We start from the raw sequence: 16,567 nt of genomic DNA, 5'->3' as shown, positions 1-16,567 counted from the left end.
ATGTCTATTTGTATCAGAATTCTCCAACTCTGAGCCTAGTCTGGTGGTACACACCTGTAATCCCGGCACACCAGAGTCGGAGGCAGGAGGATCCTGACCTTGAAACACTGTCTGCTCCTCCCGAGGTCCTGAGTTCAATTCTTGGCAATCACATGGTGGCTCACACCCATCTATACTGGGATCTGATGCCCTCTTCTGGCATGTAGGTGAGCATGCAGATAAAGCACTCATACATAAAAAAAAAAATAAGCCCCTTAAAAAAAATTGTCTCAAGCATACAACAAAACGTTCACAGACTATTCCTCCACACCTAAGGCCTATTTTGATGCCTTGAAGCTTGCCCCGAGTTATTTCTAAACAGTTCCTCGGTCTTGCTCACACCCTTATTTACAGAGCCACATGTTGATCCTGATAGTTGGCAATGTTTGAAAATCACTGCTTCAACCTGTTTTCTTGTTTTAATTCATTTTCTTGCTTGCTGGAATGGAACTCAATGAACAGTGAAATAAACTTACCTTTTAGAAATCCTGGGGCTGTGGAGCTGGCTCCATGGTGCTCTTAATGAGAACTAGAGTTCACCTCTCAGCATGTATCAGGTACCACCACCTATAACCGCCTCTCCAGAAGATCAGATGCCCTCTTACACCTCCACTGTTATCTGTGTTTTTGTGTGTACATGCACACTCACACAAATAAAAGTAAGGTTTTTTATTTTAAATTGTGTGTGTGTGTGTGTGTGTGTGTGTGTGTGTGTGTGTGTGTGTCTGTACGTGTGAGTGCAGTGCCCTTGGAGGTGTGAAGAGAGTTGGAGCCCTTGGTGCTGGGTTACAGGTGTTTGCGAGCTGCCTGAAGTAATCTCTGTGGAGCAAGTGCTCTTTTTAAAATTTTATGTGTTAGTGTTTTGTGTTTATGTGTGGCTCCCCGAGTCTGCTTTTTCTCTCAGGTATCCAGGCAGATTGTGAACTGTGAGCTGGACTGGAGGGAATGAAGCTTAGCCGGAGCAGATGGGTTACACCTCTGGGCTGGTGGTCCTGAGTACTATAAGGAAACTGGCTGAGGAAGCCCTGAGGAGCAAGCCAGAAGCAGCACACCTCCACGACTTCTGTACTGGATTCCTGCCTGCAGGTTCCTGCTTTGAGTTCCTGCCATACCTTTTCTTCAGTGATGGACTGTTACCAGGACGTGGAAGATAAAATAAACCTCCTCTCACCCACCCAAGTTGCATTTGGTCATGATGTTTTATCACAGCAATATAATTTCCAACTAACACACCCTGAATTTCAGTTATAGATGTTTGTGAGCCACCATGTAGTTTCTGGGAATCAAATCAGAATCCTCTGTTGAAAGCAGCCACTGTTTTTAACTGCTGAGCTACTACTCCCCAGCCCCACCCCTAAGTAAAAATGTAAAAGTCAGACTGTAGCTCAGTGAACGTTTCCCTAGCATGCATCAGGCCTGGGGATCTAGTATGGGGAAGGGGGGACCATCTCATTTTTGTGACAACCCATTTTTTGCAGGCTCTGATATGAAAACCAGACTTGTCCCAGAGAGATACTTGGGGTCTCCATTTTTCTTGCCTCTCCATTTACTTAGACACTTTTACTCTGCCATTGTTTCTTTAAGTCACAACAATAGCTGCTTCCTGAGTGCTTTCTGTCTGGCTGTAAGTCAGCTGTAGCCCATCCATCACAGCACCTCCAAAGACTTCTTTAAAAATCAAGTCTGGAGGCTGGAGTGGTGCTTAGTGGTGAAGAGCCCGGTCTCTTCTTCCAGATGACCAGGGTTTGATTTTCAGCACTACATGGCAGTTTACAACTGCCTGTAACTCCAGTTCCAAGGTATCTATGCCCTCTTCTGGCTTATGCAGGCACACAGGCACACATGTAGTGCTCAGACATATGTGCAGAAAAAACATTCAAACACACACACAAAAAAAATTTTTTTTTAAATCAAGCCTTCTGTATTCAGAGTCTGCTTATTTTGCCTTTGCCTTCAGAATAAACTTGAGGTTCCTCATAATGGAATGTGAAGCTCTTATTGTCATGGCATCTTTCTTGTCCACCATCCCTTGATTATATACTACATCCATGCTCAACATGTGGTGTCCCCAAGAAAACTGTGTTCTTGAACCTAACAAATGCTAAAGCAGCATTCACTGTAGGTTAACCACTTCATATAGATACCATACATTCAACAGTAGGCGTAGCACCGAATGGATGTCTGTCCCTTTGTAAGCTATTTCAACTTGCGTTAAGCTCTGTGGAAGGAATTGATTAAGAAGGTGCTAGAAAGAGATCTAAGTGAGAAGGCTAGAAACGAATTTCCTCTAGAAAGTGTAGCTTCCCTAAGGGAGTGATGTCTGAAGTTAAGATATCTTAAGACAAGGAGTTCAGCCATGGTAGGAGCGATGGTTTCATGTGGGAATAGTAGGCATAGCTCCAAGAGAAATAAAACAGAAAGCAAGCTACTATGGCTATAGTAAAATGAAGATGAGAAAATATTATAAAAGGAGGTTGGGTGAACTAAGTACTTCTTTGTGGTTCTAAAAATATAATGAAGCTGAGTGTGGTCTGTAATCACAACACTTGGAGGCTGAGTCAGCAGCACTCAAGTTCAAGGTGAGCCTAGGCTAATTGAGGCAAGCTGTTGAAGGTGTTTTCTGTAACCTGTGTTTTTCACCCATGCCCTTGTTCCCAGAAATAACGACTCTGAGGCTTAAATATATTTATAAAAGCCTAGGACATTATAGCTAGTCATGTTCCCTGACTTTCTCATAATTAATTTCCTATGTATTTATTCTATTCTAAGTTCTGCCACATGGTTGGTTACCTCTGCTCATGTTTCATGTCCTCCTCAGTGTCCTGGGGCAAATACCCAGTGTGCTCCACTCTATCACAGCATTCACTCTCTATACTGGAACTCCTCCCTCCTGTTTCCTGCCTCAGCTATATGCCAATTAGGCATTTATTCACAGGTGAAGAATCCATACAGTATACAAGAGATTATACCTATAAAACCCCTCCAAATAAGAGTTGTATATGTTACACATGCCTGATATTTGAGCACTTTGCAGAATGAGAACATGGACAATGAGGAAATAAGTGATGAATTAACGTCATAGTATTTCAACTGTCTTTCCATAAGTATTAAATCAAGGAGTACTTCAGAGGAGCAGACAGATCCAAACTGACCAGTTTGGGAAACTTGGCAGTTAGCTAATTCTGATCTCTTAGGTCAGATAAACTGATTCCTGACATGGAACTTTAGCAGAAGTGACTCTTTTTGTGACTTTCAACCAGATCTACTGGGGTCTAGGGCCAGAACTTGGTCCAAAATAATGGAGTCCTGTAATCTTATTAAGTCCCTACTTTGGGCCAAATTTCCCCAAGTTTCTAAAGGGTTAAAAGGAACCTTGAGATTTTATAGCTCAGGGAAACAAAGGAGGGGATAGGATGTGAATAGCTGATGCAGCAGGCAATTTAATCATCCCAGTGCTAGGATCGATCATGATCTCGTCTGCTTTTGTAAGAAATTCCCGTCATTGCTGTCATTAGGGGACACAATCTCGTTGATATGTGATGTCTGCTTTTGCTCCAGGGAATACTCTCAACGGGAATGGGAATAGTTTTGGTCCCTTACAAGAATGTTTATAGATTGGTCTTATGATTCCTGGAATCCAAGATATAACTGGGGGAAGAGGAGAAAGTCAAAGGCAGGGACAGAACCAGAGAGGAACAAAATGGTACTTATCAGGGGCTGTTGCCTTCCTTCATTCCACTGTAGTGGAATTCACCGACTCTGCAGAATGGCTGTGAGTAAATGTAGCTATCTTTGATAGTTGGTTCAGAGCCAGGGACCCAAAGACATAACTACCTAAATAGTGACATGAAAACATTGACATATTGCTGAGGTTACTGAAAAGTAAGGGTTGATATATACTGAAATCAGCCCTGCCCCTTGAACTTGAACCTTTGTAAAGTGCCTTGTGCAAACATACCCATCACAGAGAATTTAGATTAGAAAACCCTCTCAAAGATGCTTACTTAGGACACCATGAGGCAAGACAAATTAGGACAACACTGTGCTTTTGGTTTTGTATCTGAGTCATCTAGCCAAGGCTTTGCAAGTGTTCTATTCTTGAGATACTCTCAGCCCAGAAGTATTTCTTGAAGTCCTTTTGTAAGTCTTTTCTTTTAACCATTACTGTAATCATTTGATGGTTTGTTCATTTGAGGGAAAATTTATCTATCTATCTATCTATCTATCTATCTATCTATCTATCTATCTCTATCATCAGGATTGATCTGAAATGTTCTATATAGGACAATCTGGCTTGGAACCTGAGATCTCCTATCTTAGTCAACACATCTGGCTTAACCAGTCTTTTCTATCATGCAAATAACTCTACTTTAAAGAGCATTTCTTTTTTTTAAAGATAGCTTTTCCTGAGTCGCTCAAGATGGCCTTGAACCTAACTCCCAGCAATCCTTTTGCCTCACATACCCAAGTGCTAGAATTATAGGTTACCACTCCTGGTTACAAGCAACTCTTCAGTGTTTGTCTGTTAGTTCCTTTGCTCGTTTTCATGTATGCTAAGTGTTCTACCACTGGAACCAAATCACTTTTTACAATCTTTAATTTTTTTTTTTCTTAAGTTCTTTGAGACAAGGCCTCCAACTCAACAGGTGGCTGAAGGTAACCTCGATCCTGTTGTCACCAGGTGACATAGCCTGTAACTGCTGTCGGCAGTCTGAAGACCCACAGAGGAAGCCTTGGCTACCTCCTAAAAAGAATTTATGGAGTTGTGTAACCTTGGCTGTCCTGGACTCACACTTGTAGACCCAGCTGGCCTCAAACTTACTAGATCCGCCTGCCCTTGCCCCCCTGAATGCTGAGATTACAGGTGTGGGCCACCACTGTCTATTTTTTAATGTACATTTAAGCTTGGGAGTTAAGAGAAAGGTGCTCCAAGAAAGGAAGCACAATGCAGTCACACTTCATGGTCTTAGCAATAACACTCTTACTTTTTTAAAAGGGTTACTAAGGAATTTGATCACTGGGTGTTCCTAAATTGTACTTTTTTTCACTGTAAACAAGTGAACCGTACTATGAGATTTGCATCAGACCATACGTCAGCTCATATACGCTCAGGACTCGAGCCTGAATTCTTAGTGTGACAGTCTTATTTTCATTACAGATGTTAACTGCTGGAATTCTTGATTCTCGAGGGCGAGCGGTTCCTTTTTCTCCCTTGTCCCCATAATTTTCTGTATTTCTATCCTGACCTGTAGGTGCTGGGGTTGGACATGCACAACATCAGATAACCCCTGAAAATATTTTATTTGACAGAAAAAAATGGAAGAAAGGGACGGACGTCTGCCTATCCCCAGCGTTAAGTCGTCGACTTTGTGCACAAGTGTGACACTGCCCCAGGACAGACTAGTCTTCTTTGCCGACTTCTGTCACTTGACGATGTGTCGTAAATTCTGTTCCTTTTCAGCAGCGGCACGGCATCTCACATGGGTCCTGACTTGCTGCCAGGGAGCGTTTGGAAGTCCTCTGGAGCCTGCGGTTAAAGGCGGAACCGGCGCACCATGATGACGACTAGTAGCGCTCGCCATGACGACAAAGTTCGTGGGCTTGGGACCGAAAGAAGGCTCGAGCGTCGTGGGGCGCGCTGTGATGACGCACAAAGCAGCGTGCCTTGACCCCTGCAGTCGTGGCGAGCGGGGCGGGGCAATGGCTGCCGTGGCGGACTCATTCTTATGACGCGCCGCGGCGTGCGCGATGACACCAGCGGTCACTGCCTGTGGGGCGGAGCGAAGGCTGCGGTGGCCTCGGTCGCGCGCACACGTTGCATCTCCTTGCTTCCAGCTGGACTACGAGATTCGTGCGCCGGGAAGGCAGCCTGACGGGTAGCCCGCAGCCCCTGGGAGATGGCGGCGCTGTGCCTCACGGTGAACGCCGTAGACCCTCCGCTGGGTAAGGGCCGCGCCGCCGACCTGCGCGGGTTGCATCATCCGAGGGTGCGGGGCAGGTGCCGCGGCGGTCACGCCGAGGGAGACTCAGGGGCCGGCCTGCCCTGCGGGGAGCTTGGCCCCGCGTGGCCGTCCCGGGCGTGGAGGGACAGGACGCGAGCCCTGGCGGGGAGACTCGAGGCTGCTCTCCGACACGACTCCGCCAGGGTCCCGAGCGGCTTTTGAAGTGGAACTAAAACCCCAAGTGCCTGCCTGTCCCGTCTTTTTAGCGTCGGGAACCTCCCGTCCCTTCCCCACCTCTCAGAGATCCGAATTCACTTGCCCCACTTGCCCATGCGTTGTCGAGTAGACTTTCCTGCAGGCACTTGGAACTAGCTGAGGCTGCCGTCTGCGTGCTCAGGGTTGAAGGCAGCAATTACGGAAAGCAGGAGGAACGCCGCGGGCGGATGCCACCGCGTGCTTGACTACACACCCTGTGGACTGAGTAAATGTCATCTTACGCTCCATTCGGAATTGATCTTTCAAAGTGGCCAACTCTGCCTTTTCCTTACTTTGGGAAATTACACAAAATCATTTAATCTTGATGTGCGCGTGTAGACTCGGAAGAAGTACGTTAAAAAAAAGCCCAGCACTTTAAATACATTTGGCCATATGGGGCTGATGAAATTTTTTACAGTCTCGACTTTGACAGCATTCTGAACCTATGAAAAGACATTTATTTATGTAGTAATGTTCTGGGATAGAACATTACTACATAAATAGGGTACTTTGGATTTTAGGCAAGCACTCTACAGCCGAGCTGCCTCCCCCAATCCTAAAAATAGAATGTAGTAGTCATTTAAAATGTTTAAAATGATAGTGTCTTGGCATATTAGTTCCAGTCCCTGTATACTAACCTCACAACAAATCCATAAGTTCTAAAAGAAGTGACTTTGATCGTTGGTTTGAAATGGCACTAGAGGAGGTTGGTTAATCCTGGAGGCCTGAGTTCAGTTCTGGCTGCCGACTGCAGTGAAGCACGACCGGTTCCTTGATTTGTTTTAACCTTTAAGGAAGGAGGAATCTGTCGAGTGCTGGGTGCCAGCATTAAGTGAGATTTCAGGAAAAGTTCTTTCACATTGTAATGTTCAGTACATAGCTAAACTGTAGTGTCTCTGTGTGTGTTCTGTAAACTGCCTTGAAAGTCCCTGCAGGGAACCACTAGGCCTGTGTCCTTAGAACTCAGAACCACATTCTGCTGGTATTCTGGAAGAGAGTCCTAAATTTTATGTAGCCAGTTAGAGAATATATATTGTTCTGCGCACCTTTTCTCATTTGAATTTTTTTTGTTTTGTTTTTTCAACATAAGGTTTCTCTGTGTAGCCTTGGCTGTCCTGGACTCGCTTTGTAGACTAGGCCTGCCTCTGCCTCCCAAGTACTGGCATTACAGGCGTGCACCACCTCACCCGGCTTCACTTTACATTTTTATGACTTATTCAAATCAGATATATATTCTTTTTAAGCAATAAAATTGGGTTAAATATTTAGAAAAAAAAATTACGTTGTGAGAATTTTATATCTTTAACCTGTCATTTTGTGTGAGTGTTAAAATACTTTCGAACTTAAAGATGCACACATAGAACTTCCCCCCATCCTGCTTAAGAGCGTATAGCATATGTGATCCTTCTGCACCCAGAGCACTTTGTATACATCTTCTACAAGCAAGGAATCCCTACCTGACTTCATACAGGAACCATACATTGATAGAATTCTGCTGCCCAATGCACTGACTTCATTATTGTTTTGAAGCTAATTGTTGCAATGGTACCCAACAGCTAGGAAGGGTCATGCTTTCTTTGCCTCTCGATGTCCTGTTTGCCTGGTTTCTTTCAATGTGTAATAATTTACTAGCTTTCCCTTGTTTTAATAGCTTTGACTTCTGAAGAGGACAAACCTCTTAGTTAATTGGGTTGTCAGATGTTTCCTGTGGTTGGATTCAGGCTGCCCATCCTAGGCAGGGATGCTGTAACTATTCCTGTTCTACATTGCAGCCCATCATTGGTGTGTGAATTTAATCTTCCCATTCTAGTGTTGATCACTGAGGGTGCTGTCTACCCAGCCCATGTCTGCCCCACCCCCTCCTGGTAGAGTCTTCCCTTTCATTTTAAGGGAGAGAACTCAGAGCCATGCAGACATTTCTTTTTTTTCATGCACACCTCATTGGTTTTGGCTTCCATTGGTGCATCCTGCCTAACTTGGTTATTAAAGTGTGTGACCTTCCAATTCGACATTTCCTTTTACATGTATCAGCATTTCTCTCATGTTAATTTCATAGTAAAATATATGTGAAATATTTCATTTTCTGTTTAAAATTAATTTTGAGCATTAGTTGACTTGGAACTTGCATTTATCTAAGTTCAGAAATTAATTTTATGTTTTAATATGCAATAGTATGTATGTACAAACATGTGACATATATAACATATATAAGTATGTAATAAATTTATAAAAATGACACCAAATATTTCAATTACAGAAAATTCTCTCTTTGTCCCTGCTCTCTAGTAGCCAGTGATTTTTGTCATTTTGTTTTTGCTTTAAGGATTTCATATATATTGACTCATGGTATGTCTGTTTTTATGTACAGGATGACGCTTTTGTGGTTCATCTTTATGTCTATAACAATAGTGGTTTTTTTTGTTGTTGTTTTGTTTTGTTTTTGGTTTTTTTTTTTTTTATGCTAGTCAGGACTCCATTATGGGTATACTAAAATATATCACATTTACTTGGATTACTCTGATTTGTCCCTCCAAATTTTTATCTTGTCTTTTAAAAATATATTACCTTTATGAAATCCCTTGTTGCCTTGCCTTGTGTAGCTCTAAGATGGTAATTTGTAATGGACAGAAGTTTACTGGCTCACAGCTCTGGAGGCTAGAAACAAACAGGCCAGTTGTAGTGGTGATCTTGCTGAAACGGGGAGACAGCACAACCCTCCTTTCTCTGTATCATTCCTTTCCTGAAGGCTCAGCTCCCCTTCCCCCTTTGCTTTGAGCATGCTAGGCAAGCCTTGTTCTTTAGGCTTTAGAAATGATCTTGTATATCGCAGGCTGGCCTTGGACTCCTGATGCTCTTGCCCCAGTCTCCAGGGTGCTGTGAATACAAGCATCACGCCTGACTCTATAGGACCCATTTCTTAATACTGTGACCAATGCAACTAAATTTCAACATACATTTTAACAGGGGACAGGCCTGCAAACCATAGTCAGCATAACTTACAGAGCGACACAAATACCCGGACCAGCACACTTACTTTCTTTTATAATATTGTGCTTTCCTTGATAGGGCCCTGTTTTCAGTGAAACATAGTATTTACATAGAAACAGTGTATAGTAGTTGTGTGTCTTAGCCAAGTTAAGGGTCAGGACTGGTGGTGAATTTACTCACTGTGTTAGGTGCTGAAAGACAGCATTACAAGGTGCTTTAGAATTTGAGATCCGAACCATTCAGACTGCAGTCAAACACTGACTGCCCTGTGTAATCTCTGTAAGCCTCAGCTTCCTTTCTGTAAGGAGGTTGCTAAAGAGATTAAAAGTTGTGTGACTGTCAAGCATTCATTTTAATGGGTAACACGTAATATTCAAATATAGAAGGCAGTATTATAACTTCTTCCCTTCTTCTAGGGGAGGAAAGGAATGATTTAGTGTCACTAGCTGGAAGCTGAACACACCTACAAGCAATAGATTCTGATTTGTTACTACTCTAAGACCTGAGATTAGACTCTATGCTGGGGTGGGGAAGGGTGGAGTCACACCTTACAGGATTTAATATTGGGGTGATGATTTCTCCTTATTGCTATGTGACTCTGGTTATAAGCACTACCTTGTTTCTGAAGAGAAAACTCTTATGCTGTCATTTTTAGAAGCTCTGCTGGCAGTGGAACATGTGAAAGGTGATGTCAGCATTTCTGTGGAAGAAGGGAAAGAGAATCTCCTTCGAGTTTCTGAGTAAGTGCTTATTTATATATATCTTTTCAGTTCTGAGCAGCATTTAAAAATACAGAGCACTGAAGTTTTATTGTACTTGCTAATTAGGTGGATTGTTTTTAGAAAGATGTTTCATCGTGCGTGCGTGCGTCCGTGTGTGTGTGTGTGTGTGTGTGTGTGTGTGTGTGTGTGTGTGTGCGCGTGCGCGTGCGCGTGTGCTCACGGGTAGAGGCTAGGGATCCTCCTACCTCAGTATCCTGAATGATACAATTACAGGTCCACGCTGATCACTGCTCTTAAAGGTAGAGAAGAAAATTGGGGCTAGGATATAGCTAGGTGGTAAGAGTGTATTCATATTTTACTTGAGGCCCTTAGTTCTCTCCCCAGCACCACAAAATGAATGAATAAAAGGAAGGAAGGAAGGAAAGCTTTTTTCAAATATCAGGTTAGACCCTGGGGCCCTCACAAGCCCTTTCGATTCTGGATGGGAGACTAAAGGTCTCGCGGTTGGTCATGTCAGATCAGCAGCAATATTCTGTCAGCTGTTCATTTGGGGGATGTGTTGTCAGAATCACAGTTCTTCCTTGGGTTGATGAGGTGGACAGGGTTGATCTTGAACTCTCAGCAGTCTTGCTACCACAGCCTGCCAGGTGCTGAGGTGATGAGCTTGAGCCTCCACATAGTGCTTTACTAAAATACGAAACAGGGGTGGCCTACAGGGTAAGCTCTGTGGGTAGCTGTGTTTTTAAATGATTCCTAAGCCTACCTTCAGCCAAGTTTTCTCTGATGTTCAAAAGTTTAACTTGTTACTGTTCACTTTTGTTCACTAAAGATTGTTTCAACAGACCTTGTAAAGTTTTTTATTTCAGCATTCTGAAACTATCTTGTTATTACTTTCTCTTTCATTTTTTTTTAATGGTTTTGTGTCCTTTTTTAAAAAAATTTATTTATCATGTATACGATGTTCTGTCTGCACGTATACCTGCACGCCAGAAGAGGGCACCAGATCTCATTTTAGATGGTTGTGAGCCACCATGTGATTGCTGGGAATTGAACTCAGGACCTCTGGAAGAGCAGTCAGTGCTCTCAACCTCTGAGCCATCTATCCAACCCTGGTCTTGTACTTATAAAGAATTATTTTTGCCAAACAGCACTGGTAAGACTCACTCACTTACTTTTTGTTTTATGCTAGTGAGTTCCTTCTTTCTTTTCTTTTTTTTTTTTTTTTTTAACGTGTTGGGTTTGGCTGTGCTGGCCAGGCTGGCCTTTAACTCCTGAATTAAGCAATCTTCCAGCCTCTGGTTTCTGAGTAGCTCGTCTGCAGGGGCTTGCCAGTGTCTGGCTTTGTTAGCATTTTTGTGGTTTGATGTGAAACCCTTGAAAGTTGAAAAAACCAGGGTCCTTATAGCAGTGTATCTTTGGCTTCTTTGCATTTGTTTATTCTCTATTCTTCTAAATCTCAGTTATATTTTTACCCCTAACTTCTTAGTTTTCATTTATTTATTTATTTATACCCCAGTTACATTCTCATTGCCACTGATAAAATGTAGAAAGTGTAAGTGAGGAGGGTAAATATGGTGGTGCAGGTTTACAGGCACAATACTCTCTAGCTTGAGGCAGGAGGATCTTGAGTTCAAGGATATGTGAGGCCCTATCTCAAAAAAACAGAACAGCCTGTGAGGTAGCTCAGTGGCTGAGAGTCCGTTGCCAAGCCTGATGTGCAGTTCTCAGGACCATGTGTGAGAAGGCAAGAACCAACTTGTCCTCTGACTCTGTATCCAAGCTGTGGCATGCTGGTACTCAAAATAGATATGTACAATTAAAAATAAATTTGTACTCATATAAATAAATACAATTAAAAATACTGAAATAACAAACAAAAACCATAAGAATAAACTGTCATACAGAAAATCTGCTCCAAAGTAAATTAGATTTCAGTGGATATTTTTAGAACAGATTGTAATTTGATAGATACAGAGTAAGATCAAATTAGCACTTCACTATGGTAGAAGAAAAATCTGGTAAATATGTTAAGGTTTCCATTTCCACATTTGTGACTCTTAAGACTTTTTTTTGCTGAAGCAACTATAATGAACATAATGCTTACATTCTAGGAATGTGGTGTTCACTGACATAAATTCAATACTGCGCTACCTGGCTAGAGTTGCAACTACATCTGGGCTGTATGGTACTAACCTGATGGAGCACGCTGAGGTGAGCAAGGAATATTTATTTTCTTGTGTATGTCTTGTCTTATGCTTTCTGATATATGGGAACAGTGTTGTCCTACTGTGCAGTGACATGTGACGTTAGTCCTAAGAAGAGTATGAACAGAACTAATCATAGGCCCATGGTAAGGAAGGTTTTGTGCTTAGTTTGCTCTTTTCTATGCAGGCCAGGCTAGCCTGTCAACTTCCTGTGTCCCGTGCTGGCCTAGAACTTGTGAATCTCCTGACTCCTGAATGTATTATTATAGCTGTGTCCTACTATACCTAGTTTCATTGTTTGTTTATTTTCAGAAGAAATAAGCTGGAAGCACAACTCAAGCACACATTTTAGGTTGCCATGCATGAGGCCTTGGGTGGGAGCCCCACCACTACAGAGGAACAACCTTTTCAGCCTTTAAGGTTCATGGTCTCCGTCTAAACCAAGTATATTTTTGGGTGATTTAGTGCTATCTTCACCTTGGTTTTCAAGAATTTCATAGTTGGATTGACTGCCTAGCTCGTGCCATTTACCTTTCACATTTACAGGCCTAGAAAAATGAAGAGATTTGTCCAGGGTCACACACATATGTGGGAGCTCATTTTCTTTCTTAAGTTAATGATTAATTACAACACCTTTTGGTGCCACTCTGTAGATGCAGTTTTTTTTCCTGTGTATGTACTGCCCTAGTTTTTGTAAATCTCATACAGCTCAAAAAATAAAGAATGCCTTTTCTTTTTAGGCTTATTTGGATAAGTCTCATTGTAGCCCAGGCTGGTGTCCACACTTGATCTTCTTGCCCTGCCAGGTTTACAGTCGTGTACCAAAATGCAGGACAGAAAATGGACTTTAATTATTCAATTTTTTTGTTTGTTTGTTTTGTTTTGTTTTTGAGACAGGGTTTCTCTGTAGCCTTGGCTGTCCTGAACTTCTTTGTAGACCAGGCTGGCCTCATTCACCTACCTCTGCCTCCCTGAGTTCTGGGATCACAGGTATGCACCACCACACCCAGCAATTACTGACTTTTAAATTTCTTCAAGTGGATGAATCTGTCTAGGTAGTTTAGTTATTCCCTTCTACTGTCAATTATCAAGTATTTTTTTAAATTCTTTCCTGATGTTACCGTCCATGTACCTGTTTAAAAAAAAATTAATAGGAAAATACACTGCAGAGATTGCATTTATTTAAGTGGCATTTCAGACCCAAATGACTAGAATTGAACCTGGAGAATCCAAAGCACAAAGCAGAAAGAATTAGCTTCACTTTCACACCCGCTGAGTGGAAGTTACAGTAGTTGATAAGAACTTGGAGAAAAGGCATAAAAGCTTTGCACTATAGTCTCCCAAAGTGTGCTGCCTTTGAATTGAACCCATGTGATGATAAATTGTATAATTTCAGTTAAGGAAAGTTTTTTTCTAGCCAAGGAAGCCAAGAGTATTTTGCTGCTCCATTACCTGCTCATTTTGTTTTGAAGCCTGCACTCTGGGGTTTATCCTTTTTCTCTTTGTTTACAGATTGATCATTGGTTGGAGTTTAGTTCTACAAAGCTGTCTTCATGTGATGTGCTGACTTCTGCAATCAACGAGCTTAATCATTGTCTAGCTCTGAGAACATATCTAGTTGGAAACTCCTTGACCTTAGCAGATTTATGTGTTTGGGCCACCCTAAAAGGTACTGATAACTCTTCTTTACTGGGACTTTAGCTTTTAGGGTTTGTTCTTGTTGCTTGGGGGTGGGGGGGATTAGTTTTTGAGATGGAGCTGGTCTCAAACTCTTAGGCTTAAGCAGCCTTTTTGTCTCAGTGTTCCAAGTGGCTGTAACTATAGTGATGCGTCACTGTGACCAAGTTACATTCTTATTTGGTCATATAGTAGATGAAAAGTAAACATTTTTGTCTGTATGTATGTGTGCATAAACAGTAACTTAGGACTGTCTTACTGAAGGGTGGTTAATCTGGTTTTCTTTGTGGTCACAGGGATTCTGTGTCCTCTGTTGGCCCTGGAAGGCATCTCTCTCCCTGACTTCTCTTGCCTTTGGAGGTGTCACTCCTGCTAAAGAGACCCTCATCCTCCTTAGCACTGCTATCTAAGCAACTGTCTAACTTCCAGCATTTGTCTCCAGCTTGGGAAACTTTTTTGCTCAGTAGGATTGTGAGGGACAGATTAGTGAGGTACATGAAATGCAATTCTTCTTGTGGGTCCCTGTTTTCTTTTTGTACAATTAATTTTACAATAGATGTGATGATGTTCATAGCAACCTGGGAAACAGTTAACTTGAAAAACTTCATGATATAATTGATATCTGAAATCTGTACTTAATTTATAAATTGAAATGTTTTGACATAATTTATAGCTGTAATATTTTCACCATAGTCAAGATTGAAAATACAAAACACACTCAGAATGTGCAAAAATCTACAGACTCTGGCAGTCTAACAATGATGTTGAGACAGGGTTTTGGGGCAAAGGTGCACTTAGAGTAGAAAGGAAGAGGTTGAAGCCTCAATCATCAGTGTATTTCATATTTCATGGAGACAGATATAGAAGTCAGTAATTTTGGCATAAAGTTACATAGGTTTTTATGACATGAAATCACTCAAGTCACTAAGTCAAAAGAATCAGCCTTTAAAAAGATAATTTTGACTCTAGCTTATAGCTGATTGGTGGTTGTACAGAGAGCGCTAATTTTGTTGTTGTTGTTTGTTTTCCAAGACAGGGTTTCTCTGTGTAGCCCTGACTGTTCTGGAACTCACTTTGTAGACAAGGCTGGCCTTGAACTCACCTCCCTCTGCCTTCTAAGTGCTTGGGATTAAAGGTGTGTGTCACCATGCCCTCCTGAGACTATAATTTTTTAGTTTGGTTTGGTTTTTTTTTTTTTTTTTTTTTTTTCATTTTGTTTTGTTTGAGACAGGGTTTCTCTGTTTGTCTGTTCTGGCCTTGCTTTGTAGACCTGGCTGTCCTCAAACTCACAGAGATCCACCTATCTCTGCCTTTCCAAGTACTGAGATTACTGGTGTGTGCCACCACGCCCAGCTGAGAGCCATAATTTTTAAAAGTATACGATATATGAGAAAACATGGATCACTGAAGATTCCTTAAGATGATGTAGGCAGACAGCCTGCTTTGTGGAAGCTTTGGACCTGTTAAAAACTTAAGGTATATGAATTGGCTGACAGAATTTGGTATCTATGACTTACTGTGAACAAAATCATCAGCATGTAGTTGAAATGGTGCTAAACTGTGTCTCTGTATATTAACAAAGTTACAAAGTAGGAAGGGAATGGAGTTGATGACCCATTTCTGCACTGATGCAGAAATTAACTGCTTGTTGCTTACCTTAGCTTGTATTGTTTTCTCCAGTTGATCTGCTGTGAGATGAATCATTGGTCTTACACTGGGTGTGCTGTGGGAGTAGAGGATGCAGTAATGAACTTGACTGAGTTCAGCTGCAAAGTGTTTTAGTTTGTTCTGTTCTGTTTCTTAGAACTAGCTAGGCCAAGGTGTGGGCTTGTGCCCCTCCCTTCTGTCTCAGCCTCCTGAGTGCTGGGAGGATAGCTGCGCTATAAGTTAATCTCATTCACATAAACTAACTGTGACTGGAACTTCACTTTAGGATTTGCTGATTTGGTAAAGATTTTTTTAAAAAAATTATGTTTACTTACAGGAAATATTGCATGGCAGGAACAGTTGAAACAGAACAAAACTCTGGTTCACGTTAAACGCTGGTTTGGCTTTCTTGAGGCCCAGCAGGCCTTCCACTCAGTTGGTACCAAGTGGGATTTTTCAGCAAACAAAGCTAGAGAGGTAAGCCTTTAAAGCTTTTTTTTTTTTTTTTTTTTTTTTTTTTTTTTTTTTTTTTTTTTTTTGCATTGCATTGCATTTTTATTATTTGTCTGTGTTTGTAGGTGCACATGGTATGCGTGTCGAGGTCAGAGGGCAACTTAATGGAGTCAGGTCTCTGCTTCTACCTTGTGGGTCCCAGGCACTGACTACATTTTTTTTCAAGAATGTTAGCCAGTACTTTCACTTGCTGAGCCATGTCACTGTCCCTAAATTTTTTTTATGCTGATGTTTCAGTCTAACTGAGACTCCATCTGAAAAGGTTATTATTCTCATAGGAAGTTTGTTTTCTGCATATTGGAATATAGCTTAAGGTCAGGGTGTTTGCTTGCCATGCTCAGGTGTTGGATCTGTGATACTGATTAAAAAAACAAAAACAAAAAAAACAACAGTCTACAAAAGGTTATTTTCGTTAAAATCTTAGATCCTATTTCTGTTCAGGTTTAGCATACTTTTAACCATTCAACCACATAAAGCCTGAACTTTATGTGTACAAGACTACACCCCAGTGCATGTTCTTCATCCAAATTCCATATGATGAATATCATATTTTACGTGTTGTTCTTGTTTTTTGGTGCTG

At 41.7% G+C, this 16,567-nt stretch overlaps 1 protein-coding gene across 1 annotated transcript in view; it reads left to right on the top strand.

Annotated features, from left to right (window-relative positions):
- Nucleotides 1-5,799: 5,799 nt before the first annotated feature.
- Eprs1 (glutamyl-prolyl-tRNA synthetase 1) overlaps nt 5,800-16,567 on the top strand; it is a 62,850-nt gene continuing 52,082 nt past the window's right edge. The window contains exons 1-5 of the mRNA XM_055609141.1: nt 5,800-5,982; nt 9,880-9,964; nt 12,058-12,157; nt 13,663-13,819; nt 15,812-15,951. Coding sequence (XP_055465116.1) covers nt 5,937-5,982; nt 9,880-9,964; nt 12,058-12,157; nt 13,663-13,819; nt 15,812-15,951 — 528 coding nt within the window. The 5' untranslated portion in view covers nt 5,800-5,936. The remainder of the gene's footprint in view (nt 5,983-9,879; nt 9,965-12,057; nt 12,158-13,662; nt 13,820-15,811; nt 15,952-16,567) is intronic.

The sequence above is a fragment of the Psammomys obesus genome, unplaced genomic scaffold, assembly GCF_907164565.1.
Source record: "Psammomys obesus unplaced genomic scaffold, mPsaObe1.curated_primary_1811, whole genome shotgun sequence".
Classification (NCBI taxonomy): Eukaryota; Metazoa; Chordata; class Mammalia; order Rodentia; family Muridae; genus Psammomys; species Psammomys obesus.
This window is presented reverse-complemented; position numbering and strand designations above follow the sequence as displayed.